General features: G+C 42.8%; 1 protein-coding gene across 4 annotated transcripts in view; it reads left to right on the forward strand.

The window, feature by feature from the left end:
* Positions 1-19543, forward strand: part of LOC129819851 (growth factor receptor-bound protein 10-like) — a 62981-nt gene extending 43438 nt beyond the window's left edge. For all 4 annotated transcript variants that reach the window (XM_055876482.1, XM_055876481.1, XM_055876480.1 and 1 more), the window contains 11 exons: positions 604-719; positions 1267-1341; positions 2538-2675; positions 2827-2937; positions 5546-5644; positions 5754-5831; positions 5935-6051; positions 6167-6233; positions 13510-13597; positions 13725-13818; positions 13963-19543. In XM_055876482.1, the coding sequence (XP_055732457.1) occupies positions 604-719; positions 1267-1341; positions 2538-2675; positions 2827-2937; positions 5546-5644; positions 5754-5831; positions 5935-6051; positions 6167-6233; positions 13510-13597; positions 13725-13818; positions 13963-14109 (1130 nt within the window). In that variant the 3' untranslated portion in view covers positions 14110-19543. The remainder of the gene's footprint in view (positions 1-603; positions 720-1266; positions 1342-2537; positions 2676-2826; positions 2938-5545; positions 5645-5753; positions 5832-5934; positions 6052-6166; positions 6234-13509; positions 13598-13724; positions 13819-13962) is intronic.
* The last annotated feature ends 4383 nt before the right edge of the window (positions 19544-23926 follow it).

Below are 23926 nucleotides of genomic sequence, written 5' to 3' on the forward strand. Positions count from 1 at the left end.
TGGGTCTCCAACCAGCTGGAGTCAGGTGATCTCAAGAGAGAGAGAGAAAGGAGAACACACACTTCTAGCCTATACATCAAAATAGAGAGCGTTAACAATATACGAGGTCTATTACTCTCAATAGTCAGCTTCAGTTTTTATACAAACTACAGTTATTTCTGACTGCTTTGACAGGGTGGATGAGTTAGAGGGAGGGGAGACAGAATTAGAGAGGGAGGGAGGGACGGAAGAGGAAAAGAGGGAGAGTGAGAGGTAGAGAAATGGATGAGAAGAAGAGGACGAGACAAAGGGAGTGATGGAGCTGAGGGAGGAAGGGGATTGGGTGGTAGGGTGAAAGGAGAGGGAGAGGACAGGAGAACTGGGCTCGGCTTCTCTGTCCAATCAAGTAAAATATATGACATCATCCTACTGCAATGCCAAACCTGCTTCTCTCTCACGTGTGCGTGCTCACAGCCAACCAATCTCTTCCCTCCTCTCTTTTCCAGTGGCAGTTCAGATACTGGAAACAAGTGTGATGACCAACTGTAACAATGCAAATAAATGGGCTAATGGCTGATCTCTCTATTCTCCCTCTTCCTCCCCTTCTCTCCCTCCCCTCTGCAGAGCGCTGTCTGGAGGACCATGAGTTGGTGGTTCAGGTTCAAGCCTCTATGACCAGCGACAGTAAATTCCTCTTCAGGAAGAACTATGCCAAGTATGAATTTTTCAGGAACCCCCTGGTGAGTCCTCTGTCCACACGTGCACACACTCCGTCGCACACACTGCCTGAGGTGATTCAGTAAGAGGGAGTGACCTCACCTCAGTGCTTTGGTAATGACTACAGTAAAACTACCATGTCGATCACACAAAAGGTAGGGGGGGGGGGGTGTATGAGCGCTCGCCAAGGAATTACATCAGGAGGTGAGATCATACTGCATCTACTCTGGATCGCTCTCCTCTCTCCATGTCTCTCTCTCCCCTATCCTTTCTTTCTCTCCTTCCTCCCTCTCTCTCCTCTTTCCATCTCTTTCTCTCTCCCCTATCCTCTCTCTCTCTCCTTCTACCCTCTCTCAACTACTCTCACTCCTTCCTTCCTTTCTCTCTCTTCTCCCCTCTCTCTCTCATTCTCTCACACAACCTCTTAACAGTGGTTCCATCACTAATGTGATACTGAAGTCCCTGAAGTATTTTGCTCTCTGTTCTCTCATTCTTCTGTATTCTCTCCTTTCATTCTCTCTCTTTTCTCATTTGGTCTCTCTCTCTCTTAATCGCTCTATCTCTCTCCAGAACTTCTTTCCGGAGCAGATGGTGGCATGGTGTCAGGTATCTAACGGCTCCATCCCCCAGTCACAGCTCTTACAGGTGGAGTACTGTTACACCACATGCACTAGTGCACACACACACACACACACATCAAATCAAATCAAAGTTTATTTGTCACACGCGCCGAATACAACAGGTGTAGACCTTACAGTGAAATACTTATTTTACAGGCCCTAACCAAAAGTGCAATGTTTAAGTAAAAAATAGGTATTAGGTGAAACAGTAAAAAGACAGTGAAAAATAACAGTGGCGAGGCTATATACAGTAGAGAGGCTATATACAGTAATGAGGCTACATACAGGCACCAGTTAGTCGGGCCAATTGAGGTAGTATGAACATGTAGGTATGGTTAAAGTGACTATGCATATATGATAAACAGAGAGTAACAGCAGCTTAAAATATGGGTTGGGGGTGTCGGCACAATGCAAATAGTCTGGGTAGCCATTTGATTACTTGTTCAGGAGTCTTATGGCTTGGGGGTTGCCATGCGGTAGTAGAGAGAACAGTCTATGACTGGGGTGGAGTAGAGGAGGAGACTGAGCACGCACCCCTGAGGGACTCCAGTGTTGAGGATCAGCGTGGCAGATGTGTTGCTACCTACCCTCACCACCTGGGGGCGGCCTGTCAGGAAGTCCAGGATCCAGTTGCAGAGGGGGGTGTTTAGTCCCATGATCCTTAGCTTAGTGATGAGCTTTGAGGGCACTATGGTGTTGAACGCTGAGCTGTAGTCAATGAATAGCATTCTCACATACGTAGGTGTTCCTTTTGTCTGGGTGGGAAAGGGCAGTGTGGAGTGCAATAGAGATTACATCATCTGTGGATCTGTATGGGTGGTATGCAAATTGGAGTGGCTCTAGGATTTCTGGGATAATGGTGTTAATGTGAGCTATTACCAGCCTTTCAAAGCACTTCATGGCTACGGACGTGAGTGCTACGGGTCTGTAGTCATTTAGGTAGGTTGCCTTAGTGTTCTTGGGCACAGGGACTATGGTGGTCTGCTTGAAACATTTTGGTATTACAGACTTAATCAGGGACATGTCAGTGATGTCAGTGAAGAGACCTGCCAGTTGTTCAGCACATGCCCGGAGCACATGTCCTGGTAATCCGTCTGGCCCCGCGGCCTTGTGAATGTTGACCTGTGCATATACACATATGTACACCCCACCTCCACATCCACAAGCACACGCACACATTCCAGAGAGTCCTTACTCACTCCCGTGTGTGTTTTGGTACAGAACTTCCTGAACTCCAGCAGCTGTCCGGAGGTGCAGGGGTTCCTCTATCTGAAGGAGTCTGGCAGGAAGTCCTGGAAGAGACTCTCCATGTTCCTCAGACGCTCTGGACTATACTACTCCACTAAAGGATCCTCCAAGGTAGGAAGAAGATCAGGAATGTGTCCAAAAAGACTTCTCATTCCCTGTGTAGTGCCCTAGTGCCCAATTATCTGTATAGTCCACTACACTAAAGAAACTACTCCAAGGAAGGACTGTTCAAACCTCCTCCCTCCCTCCATCCTCTCTCTAGGAGCCCAGACACCTCCAGTTGTTGTCAGACCTGGAGGACAGTAGCGTGTTCACAGTGACCACAGGGAGGAAGCTGCACAACGCCCCCACTGATTACCAGTTCTGTATCAAGGTGAGGGACACACTCACACACACTGGCCCCAGGTAGCAGACAGACAGTCCTGTAATGTGTGTACCTCTGCGGGGGGTTATCCCTGGAGGTAACCAGGTTATACTGGCTCAGCCTAGTGGGATAGGCTGGGACAGGGCCTGCTAGGACACACTGAGCCTGACAAACAATCAATTGTTATTTGTCACATGCTTCATAAACAACCGGTGTCGACTAACAGTGAAATGCTTACTTACCAACAATGAAGAGAGAAAGAAAATAGAGACATAATAGAAATAGTAAAACATGTAATAATTAAGTAATAATAAATACACAATGAGTAACGATATCTTGGCCTTTAGAAACTATTCATTCCCCTTGACTTATTACACAGTTTGTTACAGCCAAAATTCTAAACGGATTAAATATATATATTTTTTTAGACACAGTACCCCATAATGACAAAGTGAAAATGTATTCTTATTTTTTTTTGTGCAAATGTATGGATAATGAAATACAGATATTTCTCATTTACATAAGTATTCATACCACTGAGTCAATACTTTGTAGAAGCACCTTTGGCAGCGATAACAGCAGTGAGTCTTTCTGGGTAAATCTCTTTCCACACCTGGATTGTGCAACATTTGCACATAATTGTTTTCAAAATTCTTCAATCTCTGTCATTGGTGGTTGATCATTGCTAGACAACCATTTTCAAGTAGATTTGAGTCAAAACTGTAACTTGGCCACTCAGGAATGTTAACTGTCTTCTTGGTAAGCAACTCCAGTGTAGATTTGTGTTTTAGGTTATTGTCCTGCTGGAAGGTGAATCCATCTCCCAGTGTCTGGTGTAAAGCAGACTGAACCAGGTTTTTATCTAGGATTTTGCCTGTACTTAGCACTGTTCCATTTATTTTTTATCCTGAAAAACTCCCCAGTCCTTAATGATTACAAGCATACCCATAACATGATGCGGCCAACACTATGCTCGAAAATATGGAGAATAGTACACCGTGTGTGTTGTATTGGATTTGCCCCAAACATAATACTTTGTATTCAGGACAAAAAAGTGAATTGCTTTGCCAAAATGTTTTTGCATTATTACTTAGTGCCTTGTTGCAAACAGGATACATGTTTTGGAGTATGTTATTCGGTCCAGTCTTCCTTCTTTTCACTCCGTCAATTAGGTTAGTATTGTGGATTAACTACAATGTTGTTGATCCATCCTCAGTTTTCTCCTGTCACAGCCATTAAGCTCTGTAACTTTTAAAGTCTTTATTGGCCTCATGGTGAAATCCCTGACCGGTTTCCTTTCTCTCTGACAACTGAGTTAGGAAGGATGCTTGTATCTTAGGCTGTCATTGTAAATAAGAATCTGTTCTTAACTGACTTGACTAGTTAAAAAGGTTAAATAAAAATAAATAAATAAATCATATTTGTAGTGACTGGGTGTATTGATATACCATCTAACGTGTAATTAATAACTTCACCATGTTCAAAGGAGTATTCAGTGTCTTCCGAGTGGTGCAGCGTACTAAGGCACTGCATTGCAGTGCTAGAGGCGTCACTAAAGACCCTGGTTCATTCCCCGGCTGTGTCACAACCGGCTGTGATCGAGAGTCCCATAGGGCGGCACACAATTGGCCCAGCGTCGTCCGGGTTAGGGGAGGGTTTGCCCGGGGGGGGGGGTAGGCTGTCATTGTAAGTAAGAATTTGTTCTTAACTGACTTACCTAGTTAAACATATATATATTTATTTTTTTTACAAATAGGTGCTCTTCTTTGCGAGGCATTGTTAAACCTACCTGGTCTTTGTGGTTGAATCTGTGTTTGAAATTTACTGCTCGACTGAGGGACCTTACAGATAATTGCTTGTGTGGGGTACAGAGATGAGGTAGTCATTCAAAAATGCCCACCAGAATGAGTCCATGCAACTTATTTATGGGACTTGTTAAGCAAATTTGTACTCCTTAACTTATTTAGGCTTGCCATTACAAAGGGGTTTAATACTTTACCTGTTCATTTGTAATTAATTTGTAAAAATGTCAAAAAACATAATTCCACTTTGACATTATGTTATTGTGTTTAGGTGTCCACGTAGTGTATGTACATATAACTAGGAATAAAGTGACAGATAATAAACAGTAGCAGCAGCGTATGTGATGAGTCAAAGTTAGTGTAAAAAGGGTCAATGCAGATAGTCTGGGTAGCTATTTGGTTAACTATTTAACTCACTATTTACCAGTCTTATGGCTTGGGGGTAGAAGCTGTTCAGGTTCCTGTTGATTCCAGACTTCCAGACTTGATTCCAGATCAGTACCGCTTGCTGTGCAGTAGCAGAGAGAACATTCTATGGCTTGGGTGGCTGGAGTCTTTGGCGATTTTTAGGTCCTTCATCTGACACCGACTGGTATAGAGGTCCTGGATGGCAGGGAGCTTGGCCCCAATGATGTACTACGCTGTATGCACTACCCTCTGTAGCACCTTTCGATCGGATGCCAAGCAGTTGCCATACCGGGCAGTGATCTTAGTTGGAGAGAATATTCAAGAGCTTCAAGCAATATCTAGTTTTAGATTTGGTGAATACTGACTGATGGGTTGTCTAACTGAACATCTGATTGTTTGATTGACAGCCCGGTAAGGTGAGGAGTGAGTGTAAGGAGCTGAGGATGCTGTGCGCCGAAGATGAACAGAGCAGATCCTGCTGGATGACTGCCTTCAGACTGTTAAAGGTACACACACACACACTCACAGAATCTTCTGTATAACTGATGTTTCATTTATATGTATTACTTGAAAATGTATTTTGTTGTGCGCTACATATATGTTCTGTTTTGACAGTATGGGATATTACTGTATCAGAACTACAAGACTCCCCAGCAGCGGAAGTCTCCTGTCTCACACTTCTCTACTCCTGTGGTAAGACTCCTATTCACATGTTTCTATTCCCGACTCTATTTAAGCAAACTAGGATCTATTGGAGAGCGGTAGCGTGGCTCAGACAAGTTCTCTGTCTCTGTAGAGGAGTGTTTCTGAGAACTCTCTGGTGGCCATGGACTTCTCTGGCAGGACGGGACGCGTCATAGAGAACCCTCTGGAAGCACAGAGCGCCGCGGTGGAGGAGGGACAGACGTGGAGGGTGAGGAGGAGAGGAAGTGGATGGGATGGAAGATTGGGAAATTCAGACTAAGAAGGTGTACTTCTGTCATTCTGAATCTAAAATAGTTTTGTTTGTTTATCTTTCCTGTCGTCAGAAACGGGGTCACCGTATGAATGCTCTGGGCAGCCCCAGCCTCCTCCACCCATCTTCTCTCAGCTCAGGTACCCTACACTTTACATTACTTTGCTCTTATACCTGGATAGTAGTACTGTAATAATTACACAGTAAGAACATTTAACAGTAACTTCATAAATACTTAGTAATGCTAGATGGCGCTGGAGGAGATGGCTGCCGTTTTACGGACTCCTAACCAATTGTGCTATTGTTATTTGTGACTTATTTTGTACATAACGGTTATGCCACTGTCTCTTATGACCAAAAATAGCTTCTGTATATCAGGACAGCGATTACTCACCTCGTACTGGACAAAGATATTTTCTTCAACGAGTTGGACGCAAAGAATTTCATTCGCATGTGAAAGAGACGGAGATATCTGGGATATCGGACGCTTATAAGAAATCCCGCTATGCCCTCCGATTAACCATCAAACAGGCAAAGCATCAATACAGGACTAAGATTGAATCATACTACACCGTCTCCAACGCTCGTCGGATGTGGCAGGGCTTGCAAACTATTACAGACTACAAAGGAAAGCACAGCCACGAGCTGCCCAGTGACACGAGCCTACCAGATGAGCTAAATAACTTCAATGCTCGCAAGCAACACTGAAGCATGCATCAGCCGTTCCGGACGACTGTGTGATCACGCTCTCCGCAGCCGACGTGAGTAAGACCTTTAAACAGGTCAACATTCACAAGGCCGCAGGGCCAGACTGATTACCAGGATGTGCACTCTGAGCATGCACTGACCAACTGGCAAGTGTCTTCACTGACATTTTCAACCTCTCCCTGACAGCATATTTCAAGCAGACCACCATAGTTCCTGTGCCCAAGAACACTAAGGTAACCTGCCTAAATGACTGCTGACCCGAAGCTCTCACGTCTGTAGCCATGAAGTGCTTTGAAAGGTTGATCATGGGTCACATGAACACCATTATCCCAGATACCCTAGACCCACTCCAATTTGCATACCGCCCCAACAGATCCACAGATGATGCAATCTCTATTGCACTCCACCCTGCGACTAAACACCTCCCTCTGCAACTGGATGCTAGACTTGCTAATGGGCCACCCCAAGGTGGTAAGGGTAGGTAACAACACATCTGCCACGCTGATCCACAACACGGGGGCCCCTCAGGGGTGCGTGTTCAGTCCCCTCCTCTACTCTCTGTTCACCCATGACTGCATGGCCAGGCACGACTCCAACACCATCATTAAGTTTGCCGACGACACAACAGTGGTAGGCCTGATCACTGACAACGATGAGACAGCCCATAGGGAGGAATAAGGCCTGTTTTTCTTTTGAAGCCAGAAGGAGGCTAGTATCAGCTACATTTATGCCTTTACTAGACTATGGGGATATTTTATATATGAATGCTTCCGCTCAGTGTTTGAGATCAATTGACGCTCTTTAACATGGCACTTTGAGATTTATTTTAAACTGCAAAACCCTTACGCACCACTGCACTTTGTATACCAGGGTTGGCTGGCCTTCTCTAGTCACTCAGAGGCTCAGTCACTGGTATACTTTTATTTACAAAGCCATTTTGGGTTTACTACCTTTTTATTTGGGCATTTTTATTGTTCAGAAATGTGGTGGGTACTCTCTTCGTTCGCTAGACTTTATCCTGCTAACTGTTCCAAATGTCCGAACTGAATTTGGTAAAAGGTCTTTTATGTACTCTGCGCCATCGTCTTGGAACACCTTACAAAATAATTTTAAACTGGAAGAACTTGTCCCGATTGGTGTTTTTAAATCACTGATGAAGGATTTTGAGGCTGATTCCCTGACCTGTCAATGTTTTTAATTGGCTGTTTTTGATTTTGTTATACTCTTGTGAATTCAATGGTTTTTACTAGATTACTTGTAGTTTTTCATGTTGTCTGTCTGTAATTTTTGTAATGACTTGGTGCTGCCTATCTCTTGAAAAATAGATTTTAAATCTCAATGAGCCCTTCCTGGTTAAATAAAGGTTAAATTAAAAAAAATATTTTAAAAAAAAAGAAGAAAAGTGGAGCAGGTTGAGAGCTTCAAGTTCCTTGGTGTCCACATCACCAACAGACTATCATGGTCCAAACACACCAAGACAGTCGTAAAGATGGCACGACAAATTCCCCTTCAGGAGACTGAAAAGATTTGGCATGGGTCCTCAGATCCTAAAAAGGTTCTACAGCTGCACCATCGAGAGCATCCTGACTGGTTGCATCACTGCCTGGTATGGCGACTGCTCAGCCTCTGACCGCAAAGCACTACAGAGGGTAGTGTGTACAGCCCAGTACATCACTGGGGCCAAGCTTCCTGCCATCCAGGACCTCTATACCAGTTGGTGTCAGATGAAGGCCCTAAAAATTGTCAAAGATTCCAGCCATCCTAGTCATAGACTCTTCTCTCTGCTACCGCACAGCATGCAGTACCGGAGAACCAAGTCTAGGTCCAAAAGGCTTCTTAACAGCTTCTACCCCGAAGTCATAAGACTCCTGAACAGCTAATCAAATGGCTAGCAAGACTATTTGCATTGTCCCTCCCCTCTTTTACGCTGCTTCTACTCTCTGTTTAGTCAATTTAACTCTACCTACATGTACATATTACCTCAATTACCTCTACTAACCTGTACCCCAGCACATTGACTCGGTACCGGTACCCCCTGTATATAGCCTCGCTACTGTTATTTTACTACTGCTCTTTAATTGTGTTATTTTTTTATTTTTTTTTAACTTCTCTGCGCTACGGATCCCTTTTACGGGATAATTTTCCTAAACAACCACTGAATTGCAGGGCGCAAAATATTACTAAACATATTTATAATCATGCAATCACAAGTGAAATATACCAAAACACAGCTTAGCTTGTTGTTAACCTCTAACGAGCCTCAACCCCGGATCCGGGAGCACCCCCCCCCCCCCCCCCCCCACACTGATTAGCATCGCTAGCATAGCGTCACAATTAAATAGTAGCATCTAAATATCATTAAATCACAAGTCCAAGACACCTAATGAAAGATACAGATCCTGTGAATAAAGCCACCATTTCAGATTTTTTAAACGTTTTACAGGGAAGACACAATATGTAAATCTATTAGCTAAACATGTTAGCAAAAATCACCATTTTTCTTGTCCACCATTTTCTCTCAACACCAGTAGCTATCACCAATTCGGCTAAACTAAGATATTGATAGCCACTAACCAAGAAAAAACCTCATCAGATGACAGTCTGATAACATATTTATGGTATAGGATAGGTTTTGTTAGAAAAATGTGCATATTTCAGGTATAAATCATAGTTTGCCATTGCAGCCAGCATCACAAATCTCACCAAAGCTCCTAGAATTACTACATAGAGCAACGTGTATTACCAATTTACTCATCATAAAACATTTCTTAAAAATACACAGCACATAGCAATGGAAAGACACAGATCTTGTGAATTCAGACAACATTTCAGATTTTCTAAGTGTTTTACGGCGAAAACACAATAAATCGTTATATTAGCATACCACATATGCAAACGTTACCCGACCATTGATTCAAGCCAAAGAGAGCGATATCGTTATCATCGCCAAAATATATTAATTTTTTCACTAACCTTCTCAGAATTCTTCAGATGACACTCCTGTAACATCATATTACAACATGCATATACAGTTTGTTCGAAAATGTGCATATTTAGCCACCAAAATCATGGTTAGACAATGACAAAAGTAGCTCAGCTGGTCAGAAAATGTCCTGCACCATATTAGACAGTGATCTAGTCTTATACATAAATACTCATAAACTTGACTAAAAAATACAGGGTGGACAGCGATTGATAGACAATTTAATTCTTAATACAATCGCGGAATTACATTTTTTAAATTATCCTTACTTTTCAAGACAGGCTGCGCCAAGTGAAGCTATAGCAAACAAGATGGCGGCATAAACGTTTAACATTTATCGACAGAAACACGATTTATCATCATAAATTGTTCTTACTATGAGCTGTTCTCCCATCAGAATCTTGGACAATGAATCCTTTATTGGGTCTAATCTTCTTTTGGTCGAAAGATGTCCACTTGTCCTTCGAAATGCCCACTAACGTACGACCGGCACCCCGAAACGTGCCCGGAGCTTCAAAGTCTATTACAAAGCAATGCCTCAAAATCGCACTAAACGGATATAAATTGCTATAAAACGGTTTAAATTAACTACATTATGATGTTTCTAACACCTATAACGGGTAAAAACATGACCGGAGAAATATTACTGGCTAAACTAACGCTTGGAAGGAGGCGAGTCCAATGTCCTTCGCGCGCAAGGCGCAGGCAGCAAAGGGAAGCTACTTCCGCTATTTGGTGTCTTATAGAGAAACGGATTGCGCAATCGACACCATTCAAAGCGTCATCACGCACAGACATCCAGGGGAAGACGTAAGCAGTGTCTGTTTCTCCATAGCATTTACAGTGAGCTTTAAACTGACTCCAGATCAGTGGCCAAAATGTTTGAAATCTGACTCCCTATCATGAGAAGTGCTGTAGATTGAGTTCTGTTTCACTCAGAGACAAAATTCCAACGGCTATAGAAACTAGAGAGTGTTTTCTATCCAATAATAGTAATAATATGCATATTGTACGAGCAAGAATTGAGTAGGAAGCCGTTTAATCTGTAATGCAAATTATGCTAATGAGAAAACAGCACCCCCTATAGTCGCAAGAAGTTAATCCACCTATAGTGTCAGATTTTGAAAATATGCTTTACAGAGAAAGAAATCCAAGCTTTTGTGAGTGTATCAATCAATGCTAGAACAGCTAGCCCCAAATTAGCATGGTCACGAAAGTCAGAAAAGCAATAAAATGAATCGCTTACCTTTGATAATCTTCGGATGTTTGCACTCACGAGACTCCCAGTTACACAACAAATGTTATTTTTGTTCGATAAATATTATCATAACGCGCAGCCATTTCGGTTGCGCGTTATGTTCAGAAAACCAAAGCCTCGTTCCGAAAATTCCAAAAAGTATCCGTAATGGTCGTAGAAACATGTCAAATGTTTTTTATAATCAATCCTCAGGTTGTTTTTAACCTGTTAGGGGTGCAGCCCGTCACCGGTACACTTATGACAACATCCAGCTCAGGTGCAGGGCGCGAAATTCAAAATCTATTTTTTTTTTATATTTAACTTTCACACATTAACAAGTCCAATACAGCATTTGAAAGATAAACATCTTGTCAATCCAGCCAACATGTCCGATTTTTAAAATGTTTTACAGAGAAAACACCACATATATTTATGTTAGCTCACCACCAAATAAAAAAGAGGACAGACATTTTTCACAGCCCAAGTAGGATTCAAGTAGCATGCACAAGCCAACCTAACTAACCTAGAACCAACCTAAATAACCTAGAAAGAAACTACCTCAGATGACAGTCCTATAACATGTTACACAATAAATCTATGTTTTGTTCCAAAAATTTGCATATTTTAGCTATAAATCAGTTTTACATTACTGCTCCCATCATAGCTACAGTCTGAAATTGCACGGGAGTAGCCAGAGAAAATACAGACACCAACGTCAACTACTAATTACACCTCATAAAACATTCAGAAAAATATATGGTGGATAGCTAATGAAAGACAAAGATCGTGTGAATAAAGCCAATATTTCCGATTTTTGAAGTGTTTTACAGCGAAAACACAATATATCGTTATATTAGCTTACTACATTAGCTAGCATACGGCAGCATTGATTCTAGTCAAACGGTAGCATAGCACAGTTCGACAAATATATGAAAAAGCATCCCAAATTGGGTCCTTATCTTTGTTGATATTCCATCAGAATGTTGTAAAGCGGTCCATTGTCCAGTACAGTCTTTGTTTGGGTTCCAGAACGAACTATTTCCCTCTTGTATTAGCAAGCACACTGGCTGTGCGGCGCTAATCTCTCTTTCTTCAAACAATTCTTGCGTCACATCACGTCTAAAGTCCAGAATAAATTTCAATAATATAATTAAACTATATTGAAAAAACATACTTTAGGATGATTTTGTGACATGTATCAAATAATATCGTAGCCAGAGCTCATATTCACCTTTAACGAGCGTTTTCCATGAGCCGAGTCCGTGTTGTACTTCGTGACCAGAATTTTTTTTTTAGTGCGCAGGTCTCACTCCAAGATGTTGTGTTCAGCCCCTGGAAGAGATATTCAACTCCTTTCTGCTCTCACTTCCGCATTACACCCAGAGGAAGGCGTATGACGTGTTTCTACAGTCCTAAGTGAAATGCCCTTTTATAGACAAGCTCTTAAAGAGAGACCTCGCATTTGGAAATCTCAATTCCGGATAGGAAATGGGCTGTAAAAATAGTTCTGTTCCACTTAGAGAAATAATTCAAACGTTTTTAGAAACTAGAGACTGTTTTCTATCCAATAGTAGTAAATATATGCATATTGTAAGAGCAAAAATTTCTTAAGAGGCCGTTTGAAAATGTGCACATATTTTCCAGTTTTTCAATATTCACCCTGCAGCCATAAGAAGTTTTAACAAACATAATCGATAATATTTCAACTGGACCGTAACCTGTTCAATAAGAGAGAAAAGGAAAATGGAGAGCTCCCCTCTCGCACGCAGGAACTAATCTGAGGACACCTGACTACTTTTGAAAAATCTCGCTAATTTTTCAAAATAAAAGCCTGAAACTATGTCTAAAGCCTGGTCACAGCCTGAGGAAGCCATTGGAAAAGGAATCTGGTTGATACCCCTTTAAATGGAAGAAAGACGGGCCAGGAAACACAGATTTATTTTTTTATCACTTCCGGGTTAGATTTTCTCAGGTTTTCGCCTGCAGAATCAGTTTTGTTATACTCACAGACAATATTTTGACAGTTTTGGAAACTTTGGAGAGTTTTCTATCCTAATCTGTAAATTATATGCATATTCTACGATCTGGACCTGAGAAATAGTCCGTTTACCTTGGGAACGTTATTTAAAAAAAAAAATCTGACTCCTATAGCGTCAAGAGGTTTTAAGGGCTTTTAAGTAAGCATTTCACTGTAAGGTTACCTGTTTTGTTCGGCCCATGTGACAAATAACATTTGATTTAAAGGAGTGTATTGTTACACAAGTGGAATATGAAGCAGTTCCTACATCTGTGGTTACATCCCAAATGGCACCCTATTTCCTTCATTGTGCACTACTTATGGGCCCTGGTCATAAGTAGAACACTATATACGGAAAGGGTGCCATTTTTGATGCAGACTGCTTGTATCTCTGCATGTGTAAAGCTGTATAGTGCACGCCTTGAAAGCCGAAAATAGCTTTGACACCTGAAACCTGATGTTGTCTTTCAGTGATCCACAGAACACAGCTATGGTTCCATGGTCGCATCATTAGAGAAGAGTCGCACAAGATGATCATGCAACAAGGACAAGTAGACGGGTAAGACTTAGAATCTGTATTATCCTTCTTAGGCCACCCTCCCATCCATCCATCCTAGTACCCACAGACCATCCCTATGTATAGATGTACAGCATAAGTGAAAATGTTTTATGTGTGCGTGTGTCAGGTTGTTCCTGCTGAGAGACAGTCAAAGTAACCCCAAGGCGTTTGTCCTGACCTTGTGCCACCACCAGAAGATCAGACACTTCCAGATCCTACCGGTCAGTTCTTTATACTCATCTACCTCTATTCGGTTCCACTTTCTTCTTGTTCATCCAATTTGGCGCCATCTCAGTTTGCTCTCACATCCTATCTCCTGCCTCCATCTCAACCGTATTGTATATTGTCTCCTCTCTCTCTCACAGTGTGAAGAGGAAGGTCAGATGTTGTTCAGTTTGGATGATGGCTCCACCAAGTTCACAGACCTGATCCACCTGGTGGAGTTCTACCAGCTCAACAGAGGGGTGCTGCCCTGCAAGCTCAAACACCCCTGTACCGCCGTGGCCTTGTGACCCTTCACCCCTGACCTCTGACCCGTGTACCATACGCCTGCCCTCTGGTCTCACTGCACTACCCTCTGTCTGCAGTTAAATTCTCTACCCTTTGTTCACTAGGTCGTCAAGTGTGCACTTATTCACTCATTCCTTGTGGATTTAAAAGGAAAGGAGTGTTGGAAGCTGATGGCACATGCTTAGTTACACCAATGCTTTTAAAATGTATGAGGGGTAGTGAACAATTGCACACTTTGGGGGGAGGGGTGGGGAATTGGAAAGTGGCCACACAGATAGATAAATCGACAGACAAACAGACATGTGGTGTACTATAGTGATCTGTGGATCCAACCAAGCCCCTGTTTCCTCCTCCTTTACCCACCTCAGACAGACGATAGACATGGGGCTTGTTTCCCCGCACTTCTTTATTGATCATCAGGGATCGAATCGATCACAACGATTGACCATATGTAAAAATCAACCTGTGCAGTCCAGTCTTTATAAGCTGATCACCTGATGCTTCATGCTGCCTACTGGCTGACGTTGCCTTGGGGGCATCCTGAAGCGTGACGTTGCCTTGGGGGCATCCTGAAGCGTGACGTTGCCTTGGGGGCATCCTGAAGCGTGACGTTGCCTTGGGGGCATCCTGAAGCGTGACGTTGCCTTGGGGGCATCCTGAAGCGTGACGTTGCCTGGGGGGCATCCTGAAACGTGACGTTGCCTGGGGGCATCATGCCCTTCCTCTGCTTTCCTTATTGGACCAACCATCTCACTCTATCTACGATACTTTATACACGGCCACTAGGAAGAGAAAAAGCTAACAACAAAAAGAACACAGAACAAAAACAAACTGTGTTGGCCGTTTGTTTGAAATGGCAGATGATTGTTTGAGATGTGGACTTCCCTGTCAGAGCTGATGACGTTGCGATGATGTGGTAATACTGTTGCAGAACTATTTGCACTTCTGAACAGACAGCCTACAGTTCTCTTGTAAACTGAATGAAGCTGAATGCTCCTTCTCAACCTGCTCTTCCTCCTCTCTTTCTGCTCCTCATGTCCTACTCTTCCTCCTCTTTCTTGTCCTGCTCTTCCTCCTCTTCTCCTCTTGTCCTGCTCTTCCTCCTCTCTTTCTTCTCCTCTTGTCCTGCTCTTCCTCCTCTCTTTCTGCTCCTCTTGTCCTGCTCTTCCTTCTCTTTCTTGTCCTGCTCTGCTCTGCCTCCTCTTTCTTCTCATCTTGTCCTGCTCTTCCTCCTCTCTTTCTTCTCCTCTTGTCCCGCTCTTCCTCTTCACTTTCTTTTCCTCTTGTCCTGCTCTTCCTTCTCTCTTTCTTCTCCTCTTGTCCTGCTCTTCCTCCTCTCTTTCTTCTCCTCTTGTCCTGCTCTTCCTCCTCTCTTTCTTCTCCTCTTGTCCTGCTCTTCCTCTTCACTTTCTTCTCCTCTTGTCCTGCTCTTCCTCCTCTTTCTGCTCCTCTTGTCCTGCTCTTTCTCCTCTCTTTCTTCTCCTCTTGTCCTGCTCTTCCTCCTCTTTCTTCTCCTCTTGTCCCACTCTTCCTCTTCACTTTCTTTTCCTCTTGTCCTGCTCTTCCTCCTCTCTTTCTTCTCCTCTTGTCCTGCTCTTCCTCCTCTCTTTCTTCTCCTCTTGTCCTTCTCTTTCTTGTCCTACTCTGCTCTGCCTCCTCTTTCTGCCCCTCTTGTCCTGCTCTTCCTCCTCTCTTTCTTCTCCTCTTGTCCTGCTCTTCCTCCTCTCTTTCTTCTCCTCTTGTCCTTCTCTTCCTTCTCTTTCTTGTCCTACTCTGCTCTGCCTCCTCTTTCTGCTCCTCTTGTCCTGCTCTTCCTCCTCTTTCTGCTCCTCTTGTCCTGCTCTTCCTCCTCTTTCTGCTCCTCTTGTCCAGCAGTCCTCTTATCTTTCTGCTCCTCCTTTCTGTGTAAGAAATCCCAGCCTGCTGATTGGATTAGATTGGATTAGAGGCTGTAGAGCCTTTCAGGACTGAGAGCCGTGTCTCTCAGTCTTGAAAGGCTCTCCAACCTCTCTGTTCCTGCTACGTCCGGCTCCACCTGATCCCATCAGAACATTTGGAAAATCTAGAACATTCCCTGCAATCAACCCAAAAATTCAGAGAGATGAGAACGGAACGGAAGGAAGAGAAGTCTCACAAACCTGCCCCCTGCACCTTCAATTTGGACTGTCAAGAGTTCAATCTTTCAGGCTACGTTCCAATACCCACACCAATATTGCACTTAGAACGTATGCCCAATGCATTTTTTCACTGTAAGTGAACAAACCTCATCACCGCCAGTCAGTATTGTATGAATGTCAATTAGTGTTCTCCAAGTCAGTTGTTAGCTTCCTACTGCAGTCAGCATGATGCTGTGTTCAAATACTATTTGAAATCATTTCAAATACTTTCTGTGCTTGATTGAGCTTGCCTGGCTTAATAGACTAATATAACAGTCCCAAAACTTCAACCCCCACCCCTCTGGCACTCAAGGCAATCTAGAGCAAACTCCCAAGTATTTGATACATTTCAAGGAGTATTTGAACCTAGGTTTGGCTGTATTGTCCCTGACCCACACCTTGATGTTGTAGACCAGGGGTGTCAAACTCATTCCATGAAGGACCTATTGTCTGCTGGTTTTTGGTTTATCCTTTCAATTTGTGTCCAATTAAGACCTAGACAACCAGGTGAGGGGAGTTCCTAACTGATCAGTGACCAATAGATGTGAGAGGGTATTCATTCTCAGAATGCAGGGATCCATTTAAAGCACTCCCCAACATGCCTGTATTTATGTTGAAATGTATGCTAGATTGACTTTGCTGCAGCCATAGTTAAATTAGTTTCTCTCGACTTAAAGTGAATATTGTGTGTGCGTGCATGTGTGTGTGTGTGTGCGTGCGTGTGTGTGTGTGTGTGTGAAGTCATATTATTATAATGCACATAGTCAACCTATCCTTTTATCTGAAATGTATTATGTTCCAAATCCTCCTCTCCTGTTTAGGAATGGAAAAAAGGGTCTAGTAGGAAGATTTCTGTGAGTATTGGGACTTAGCCAGCCCCTGTTTGGTCCTGTACCATCCCGTCCTGTTTTGTCTGATCTTGTTCTGTCTTGTCCCACCCTATTCTGTCCTGAACTGTTCTGTCCTAAACTGTTCTGTCCCGACCCATTCTGGCCTGTCCCGTCTTATCCTGTCTCGTCCTTCTCAGTCTTCTAGCGTGAGGCAGCAGAGCTGTTGGCCTAGCAAGTGTGTGACATAATACCTGCTCAAAGCTTCCACCAGATTTACTAGACGCACGCGCAAACACATACACCGTCCCGTGCCAGATTGACAATTAATAGCAAGGGGCTACCAGGCACTCTGCCAGGCCAGCTCTCTGAATAACGTCACTGTTGTCACTCCCGTCCCATCACTCCTGAACCATACCTGACTCTACAGCTCTACAGGAGTCTGCACTACCAACCAATCACATACTTCACCTCACTCAGAAGCTCTGGCTAGACATCTTAGTCAGTTAGGGCAGGCTAAAATTTTAACCACCCGTCTGTCTCTCTCTGTCTCTCTGTCTCACACTCTCTCTCAATCTTTGCCTCTTAATCACTGTGTTATAATGCAATCCTTCACAGAAGTCCAATCATATGGATGTACAGTATATATAAATTCAGCATATGAATATCTATTTTATAGAATGTGAAACTATGGAAAAGCTGTAGATCTAACACTGTATCTAGGTTTCAGATCACTATGAGCGCGTTCCAAATGGCACCCTATTCCCTATATAGTGCAGTATTAAAGGGAATATGGTGCCATTTAGGACACTACCTATGTATTGTGCGTTATGCTTTTGCTCATCACTCCGTCTCAAATGGTGAAGATTTTTTTTTCATTATTTGATTTTATCACAAATTGAACTTTTATATATATATAAAAATAATATACCAGAACATAAACAGTATTAAATTAAGCTTTCAAACTGGACTCTTAGCATGCATTGAATTCTGTAGGATGTATAAGCTGACTGGCTCAGAATGTTAACTGTCTATGTAAGGACTTTCGATGCTGTCAAAGTCGTGAGTCGCTGTCCTGAACATGACTTAGGCCAGGATTCAATCAAAGGCGCGTTGTCGACAAGCCCACTGCACTGTCGACAATGCGCCTTTCAAATGCAATTTCCCTGACGTTTGTGGAGAATACATTTATGGTAAACGCTGCAGATGTCGGCACAAGCGTAAATTACCTTAAAAGTCGACAAAGCATCTTTTGATTGATTCCGGGCCATGCAGCTTTCCTTACATCGGTGTTTCCAAAGCTTGGTCCTGGGGATCCCAAAGGGTGCATGTTTTGGTTTTTGCCCTAACACTACACAGCTGATTAAAATAATAAAAATTTGATGAAAGTTGATTAGTTGAATCAGTTGTGTAGTGTTAGGGCAAAAACCAAAATGTGCACCCATGGGGGCCCAGGACCCAGTTTGGGAATGGTGAGTCATATTGCTTACGTCACCCATCGAGGTTTTCTGATCTAGGCCTATATCATAAAAAGGGCATGATCAATAGTCTAGGGCAGGGGTATTCAACTCTTAACATACGAGGTCCGGAGCCTGCTAGTTTTCTGTTCTACCTGATCATTCATTGCACTCACCTGGTGTTCCAGGTCTAAATCAGTCCCTGATTAGATGGGAACAATGAAAAAAAAGCAGTTTAAATGGCTTCGAGGTCCAGATTTGAGTTTGAGGGGGCTAGGGACTAGAGACTGAAACGGAACCAGCTAAGGATATCTCTCTCATACATTTATCAAATAAGCCAGGAGAAAAAAAAAAAAGTCAATGTAAGGTTGGACGAAAGTTTCTTCTGTGCCAGTCTAGCCTTATACCTTCCCTGTCTCTCTGCCCTAAACTCCATGTACCGTATCCAGGGTCCTGTTCCATACGGCAAACCCTAGCAGAACCTTTTTGCAAGGTGAAACTATAATCTTGTTTGTTTCAATTGGATTTGTTCAGGTAGTTTCTTTGTTACACTTTGGTTTAATACATTTTTTCACTACTGAACACAAACCATCTGTTCTGCACCACTCAAGCCCATGGGGAAGAATTCAAACTAACCCACAATCCACAACAACCGACATCGCACTGCACTTGGCTTTTGAGGGTAATTGATGTTTTAGCCGATACCCGCTGCATTTACCCGAATAGGATCTCCGCGAATGTCAGCAAAATTACCTTTTAATAGTCGAATGCAGTGTGCTGTCGGTGGGCGGCGCATTGGGGTTTGTTTTAATCCCGGCTCATGTCTTTTAACGGAGGTGTCTGTCCACTCCTGTTCTCTCTGAGAGCTAAATGTCAGGAAGACATCTGAATCAACCACGTTGTATATCCTGTTCAGGTATTTTTGTACAAAGGGATTGATATAATCTCTGATTATTGGAAATTAGATTAAAAGGTGACATTGTTATGAACCAAAAATGCTGATCTGGTCATTATTATAACGTTGTGTAATCATCCTGTGGCTCTGGTGAAGAGGTGTGATCACTGAGAAGGTGTTATGGATGCTCTCTCTGTGTTGGCTGTGCGTTGAGGTGTCAGACGCCTTGTTTGCTCTTCCTCATAAGCCTACATCATGTGTGTGTGTGGGGGGGGGGGGGGGGCTGCACTCTATCAAGCATCACACAAGTAGACTATCACTTTGACCAAGGTCAAAGTACTCTTTTTATTTACACACACATTCCACTATACAACTTCCTTCCTCTTTTTAGTACGAGTCAAACTGCTCCTAGTCCAATCCTCATGCCACTCAGGAGTGTGTGTGTGTTCTGATTCCCACACTGCCTCAGCGCTCCTCTTAGAGAGGCGTGACGTGCTTGTCCTGCCCAGGTGGCACGTGTGGATTATAACGTGTTTAGAGAGTGGTGGAGTAGTCAGGGTTCAGTTTCCCAAAAAGCATCGGAAGGCTAAGTTCATTTTAGAACCATAGGATGATGGGAAACCGGGCCCTGGGCTGTTCAGAAGTACTGTTAATCCCACAGGATGACAGAGCGACGCTAACACACACGCAGGCACACACAGACACAAAGACCAGTTTAATATGTCTCTCACTGCTCTGTGCTGCAGCCACTTCAGCAGGTGGCTCTATCCTAAACCACTTACACTTAACACACACAGTAAATGTAGCCAATGTGGGAATTGAACCCACAACCTTGGTGTTGCGCTCCATAACTCATAACAATAACTCAAGCAGGTTGTTACATTGTTTTCATTCATCCGAGGACATTTACTCTTCCCACACTCATTCACTCACTAAGGGGCCTATGAGTACTGTACATTGCTACAATTTACTCTGTGCCATTACCCCTGTAAATCTAAGACGTCGGGGCTGCTTTAAGTATCATACACAAAATATTTCAACAAAATGTTTTTTTATTTATTGTTTACATACAGTACCAGTCAAAAGTTTGGGCACACCTACTCATTCAAGGGTTTTGCATTTATTTTTACTATTTTCTACATTGTAGAATAATAGTGAAGACATCAAAACTATGAAATAACACATGGAATCATGTAGTAACCAAAAAAGTTTTAAAGAAAACAAAATATATTTTAGATTATTCAAAGTAGCCACCCTTTGCCTTGATGAAAGCTTTGCACACTCTTGGCATTCTCTCAACCAGCTACACCTGGAATCCTTCAAGACTGTTGGAAAAGTTCCTACATAAGCTGAGCACTTGTTGGCTGCTTTTCCTTCACTCTGCAGTCCAACTCATCCCAAACCATCTCAGTTGGGTTGAGGTCGAGAGATTGTGGAGGCCAGGTCATCTGATGCAGCACTCCATCACGCTCCTTCTTGGTCAAGTATCCCTTACAAAGCCTGGAGGTGTGTTTTGGGTCATTGTCCTGTTGAAAAACAAATGATTGTCCCACTAAGTGCAAACTAGATCGCTGCAGAATGCTGTGGTAGCCATGCTGGTTAAGTGTGCCTTGAATTCTAAATAAATCACAGACAGTGTCACCAGCAAAGCACCATCACACCTCCTCCTACATCCTTCAGGGTGGGAACCTCACATGTGGCGATCATCCTTTCACCTACTCTGCGTCTCACAAAGACACGGCGGTTGGAACCAAAAATCTCAAATTTGGACTCATCAGACCAAAGGACACAACTACCTCCATCAATTTTTTTAAACCGGTACCGGCTACCTTCAGATGAGTACACTTGTGAGGGTCATAGAGCAAAACAGAGAACACCAGTGTTCGTGAGAATCTCCCCTTTCCATAGAGTGTAAATAGTTTGTAGACCATTCGGACGCTACAGACATTTCGTGAGAAGATTGATTTTCGTGATGTCTCATGGTCTGACAAACACGGCTGCAGCTCGGTCCCCTACCACCGCAGGTGCGGTGAGTTGAGATGCAGCCCATGCAGAAAAACATATCTATAGCTTTAACTGACACATTTTGATGTGGATTTTTTTTGTATGTTACTTAGATTGATGTGCCGGTGCATCAATAGACTCTTAAAGTCCTGGGAATTAGATGGGTGTCTGTGGGTGCTGGAACCCTGTTCATGTATCTGAAATATCACATTTACCAGCATAGCAGGCCACAGTGACCCTACTAGACTAGAGGGATCTTCCCTACGAGGATAACGCCATCTGGTGGTTTAATACGGATGATGTAGCATGCAGGAGTTTATCTTCAAACTCTGAGAATTTCCCTGTGTGTGATCAACAATCAGGAAAAAAGTCTGTCCTCTGTCCTCGATTCCTCCGTCCTTGACCCGTAAACCGATGAGTGGTCGAGTGGCCCGAGGAAAGTGTAAATTTGTTAGGTGAACGGAGCAGTATTCTCCCCTCCTCGATTACCTACTTCAGCAGAGGATGCACAAGAATATCTTCCTGGCAGCTACTGCGGAAGTGTTGTAATATCCGCCACACCCTCATTGAATCAGCTGTTTTCTCGAAGGAGAAGACTATGCACACATTTAAAAACGATATGGTACTTATCATTTCATCTATATAATGTCTTGCACAACTAGCTACATTTGTTTTGATCACTTCACGCTGTTATGTTTGGAGGAAAAAGGGGGAGGCTTGCAAGCTGAAGAACACCATCCCAACCGTGAAGAATCCAGGTGGCAGCATCATGTTGTGGGGGTGCTTTGCTGCAGGAGGGACTGGTGCACTTCACAAAATAGATGGCATCATGAGGCAGGAAAATTATGTGGATATATTGAAGCAACATCTCAAGACATCAGTCAGGAAGTTACAGCTTGGCCGCAAATGGGTCTTCCAAATGGACAGCATACTTCCAAAGTTGTGGCAAAATGGATTAAGGACTACAAAGTCAAGGTATTGGAGTGGCCATCACAAAGCGCTGACCTCACACCTATTGAAAATTTGTGGGCAGAACATTCTCTCAACTATTATTCTGACATTTCACATTCTTAAAATAATGTGGTGATCCTAGATGACCTAAAACAGGTAATTTTTACTTGGATTAAATGTCAGGAATTGTGAAAAACTGAGTTAATGTATTTGGCTACGGTGTATGTAAACTTCCAACTTCAACTGTAGATACATTATTTCACTTGCTTTGGGAATGTAAAATATGTTTCCCATGCCAATAAAGCCCCTTAAATTGAAATTGAATTACATGTAATATAATTTATGAGTGGAATCAAAGCCTATGTTTAAACCCGTTCTCATGCTTGGAGTCTTTACAGAGAATTCAAGCCCCTTGGGTGCTGCCATAGATTTACATTAGAGGTGCCCATCCAAGAAGGCTCAAGCTCAATGGCCACAGATAAAATGACATCAAATCATGTTATATCTACCATAGCTTTGATTGGACTGATCATGTCAACACCGTACTTTCAAAATCTTAGCTAGCAAGCTAGACAAGCAGTCATCATGAATCAAGTCGACAATCTCCTGGCAAATCCTTTTCACTCCTTGTCATATGAAGAGAAATTAATTCTAAAACGTATCAGTGCTCATCGGCCATTGGACATGAACATTACACAATAAGTTGGAAATCGCAAACTCAGCAATGAGTGGTTTGGAAGGAATCAGTGGCTAACTGCAAGTGCTGCAAAGAAATCACTAGCCTGCTATTCAAATCAAATTTTATTTGTCACATACACATGGTTAGCAGATGTTAATGCGAGTGTAGCGAAATGCTTGTGCTTCTAGTTCCGACAATGCAGTAATAACCAACAAGTAATCTAACCTAACAATTCCACAACTACTACCTTATACACACAAGTGTAAAGGGATAAAGAATATGTACATAAAGATATATGAATGAGTGATGGTACAGAACGGCATAGGCAAGATGCAGTAGATGGTATAGTGTACAGTCTATACATATGAGATGAGTAATGTAGGGTATGTAAACATAAAGTGGCATAGTTTAAAGTGGCTAGTGATACATGTATTACATAAAGATGGCAAGATGCAGTAGATGATATACAGTACAGTATATACATATGAGATGAGTAATGTAGGGTATGTAAACATATTAAGTGGCATTGTTTAAAGTGGCTAGTGATACATTTTTACATAATTTTCATCAATTCACATTATTAAAGTGGCTGGAGTTGAGTCAGTATGTTGGCAGCGGCCACTAAATGTTAGTGGTGGCTGTTTAACAGTCTGATGGCCTTGAGATAGAAGCTGTTTTTCAGTCTCTCGGTCCCTGCTTTGATGCACCTGTACTGAGTGGGAAGGTGTGTGTGGTCCAAGACTGGGTTTAATAAGGGTCTCTTTTCCTAGCTTAAATGGATAAACATTCACATACAACAGCATGGGCCAGAAAAGATTGTAAACCTCCAATTATTCCCCACTATTCCACC

The sequence above is a fragment of the Salvelinus fontinalis genome, chromosome 22, assembly GCF_029448725.1.
Source record: "Salvelinus fontinalis isolate EN_2023a chromosome 22, ASM2944872v1, whole genome shotgun sequence".
In the NCBI taxonomy this organism is placed as follows: domain Eukaryota; kingdom Metazoa; phylum Chordata; class Actinopteri; order Salmoniformes; family Salmonidae; genus Salvelinus; species Salvelinus fontinalis.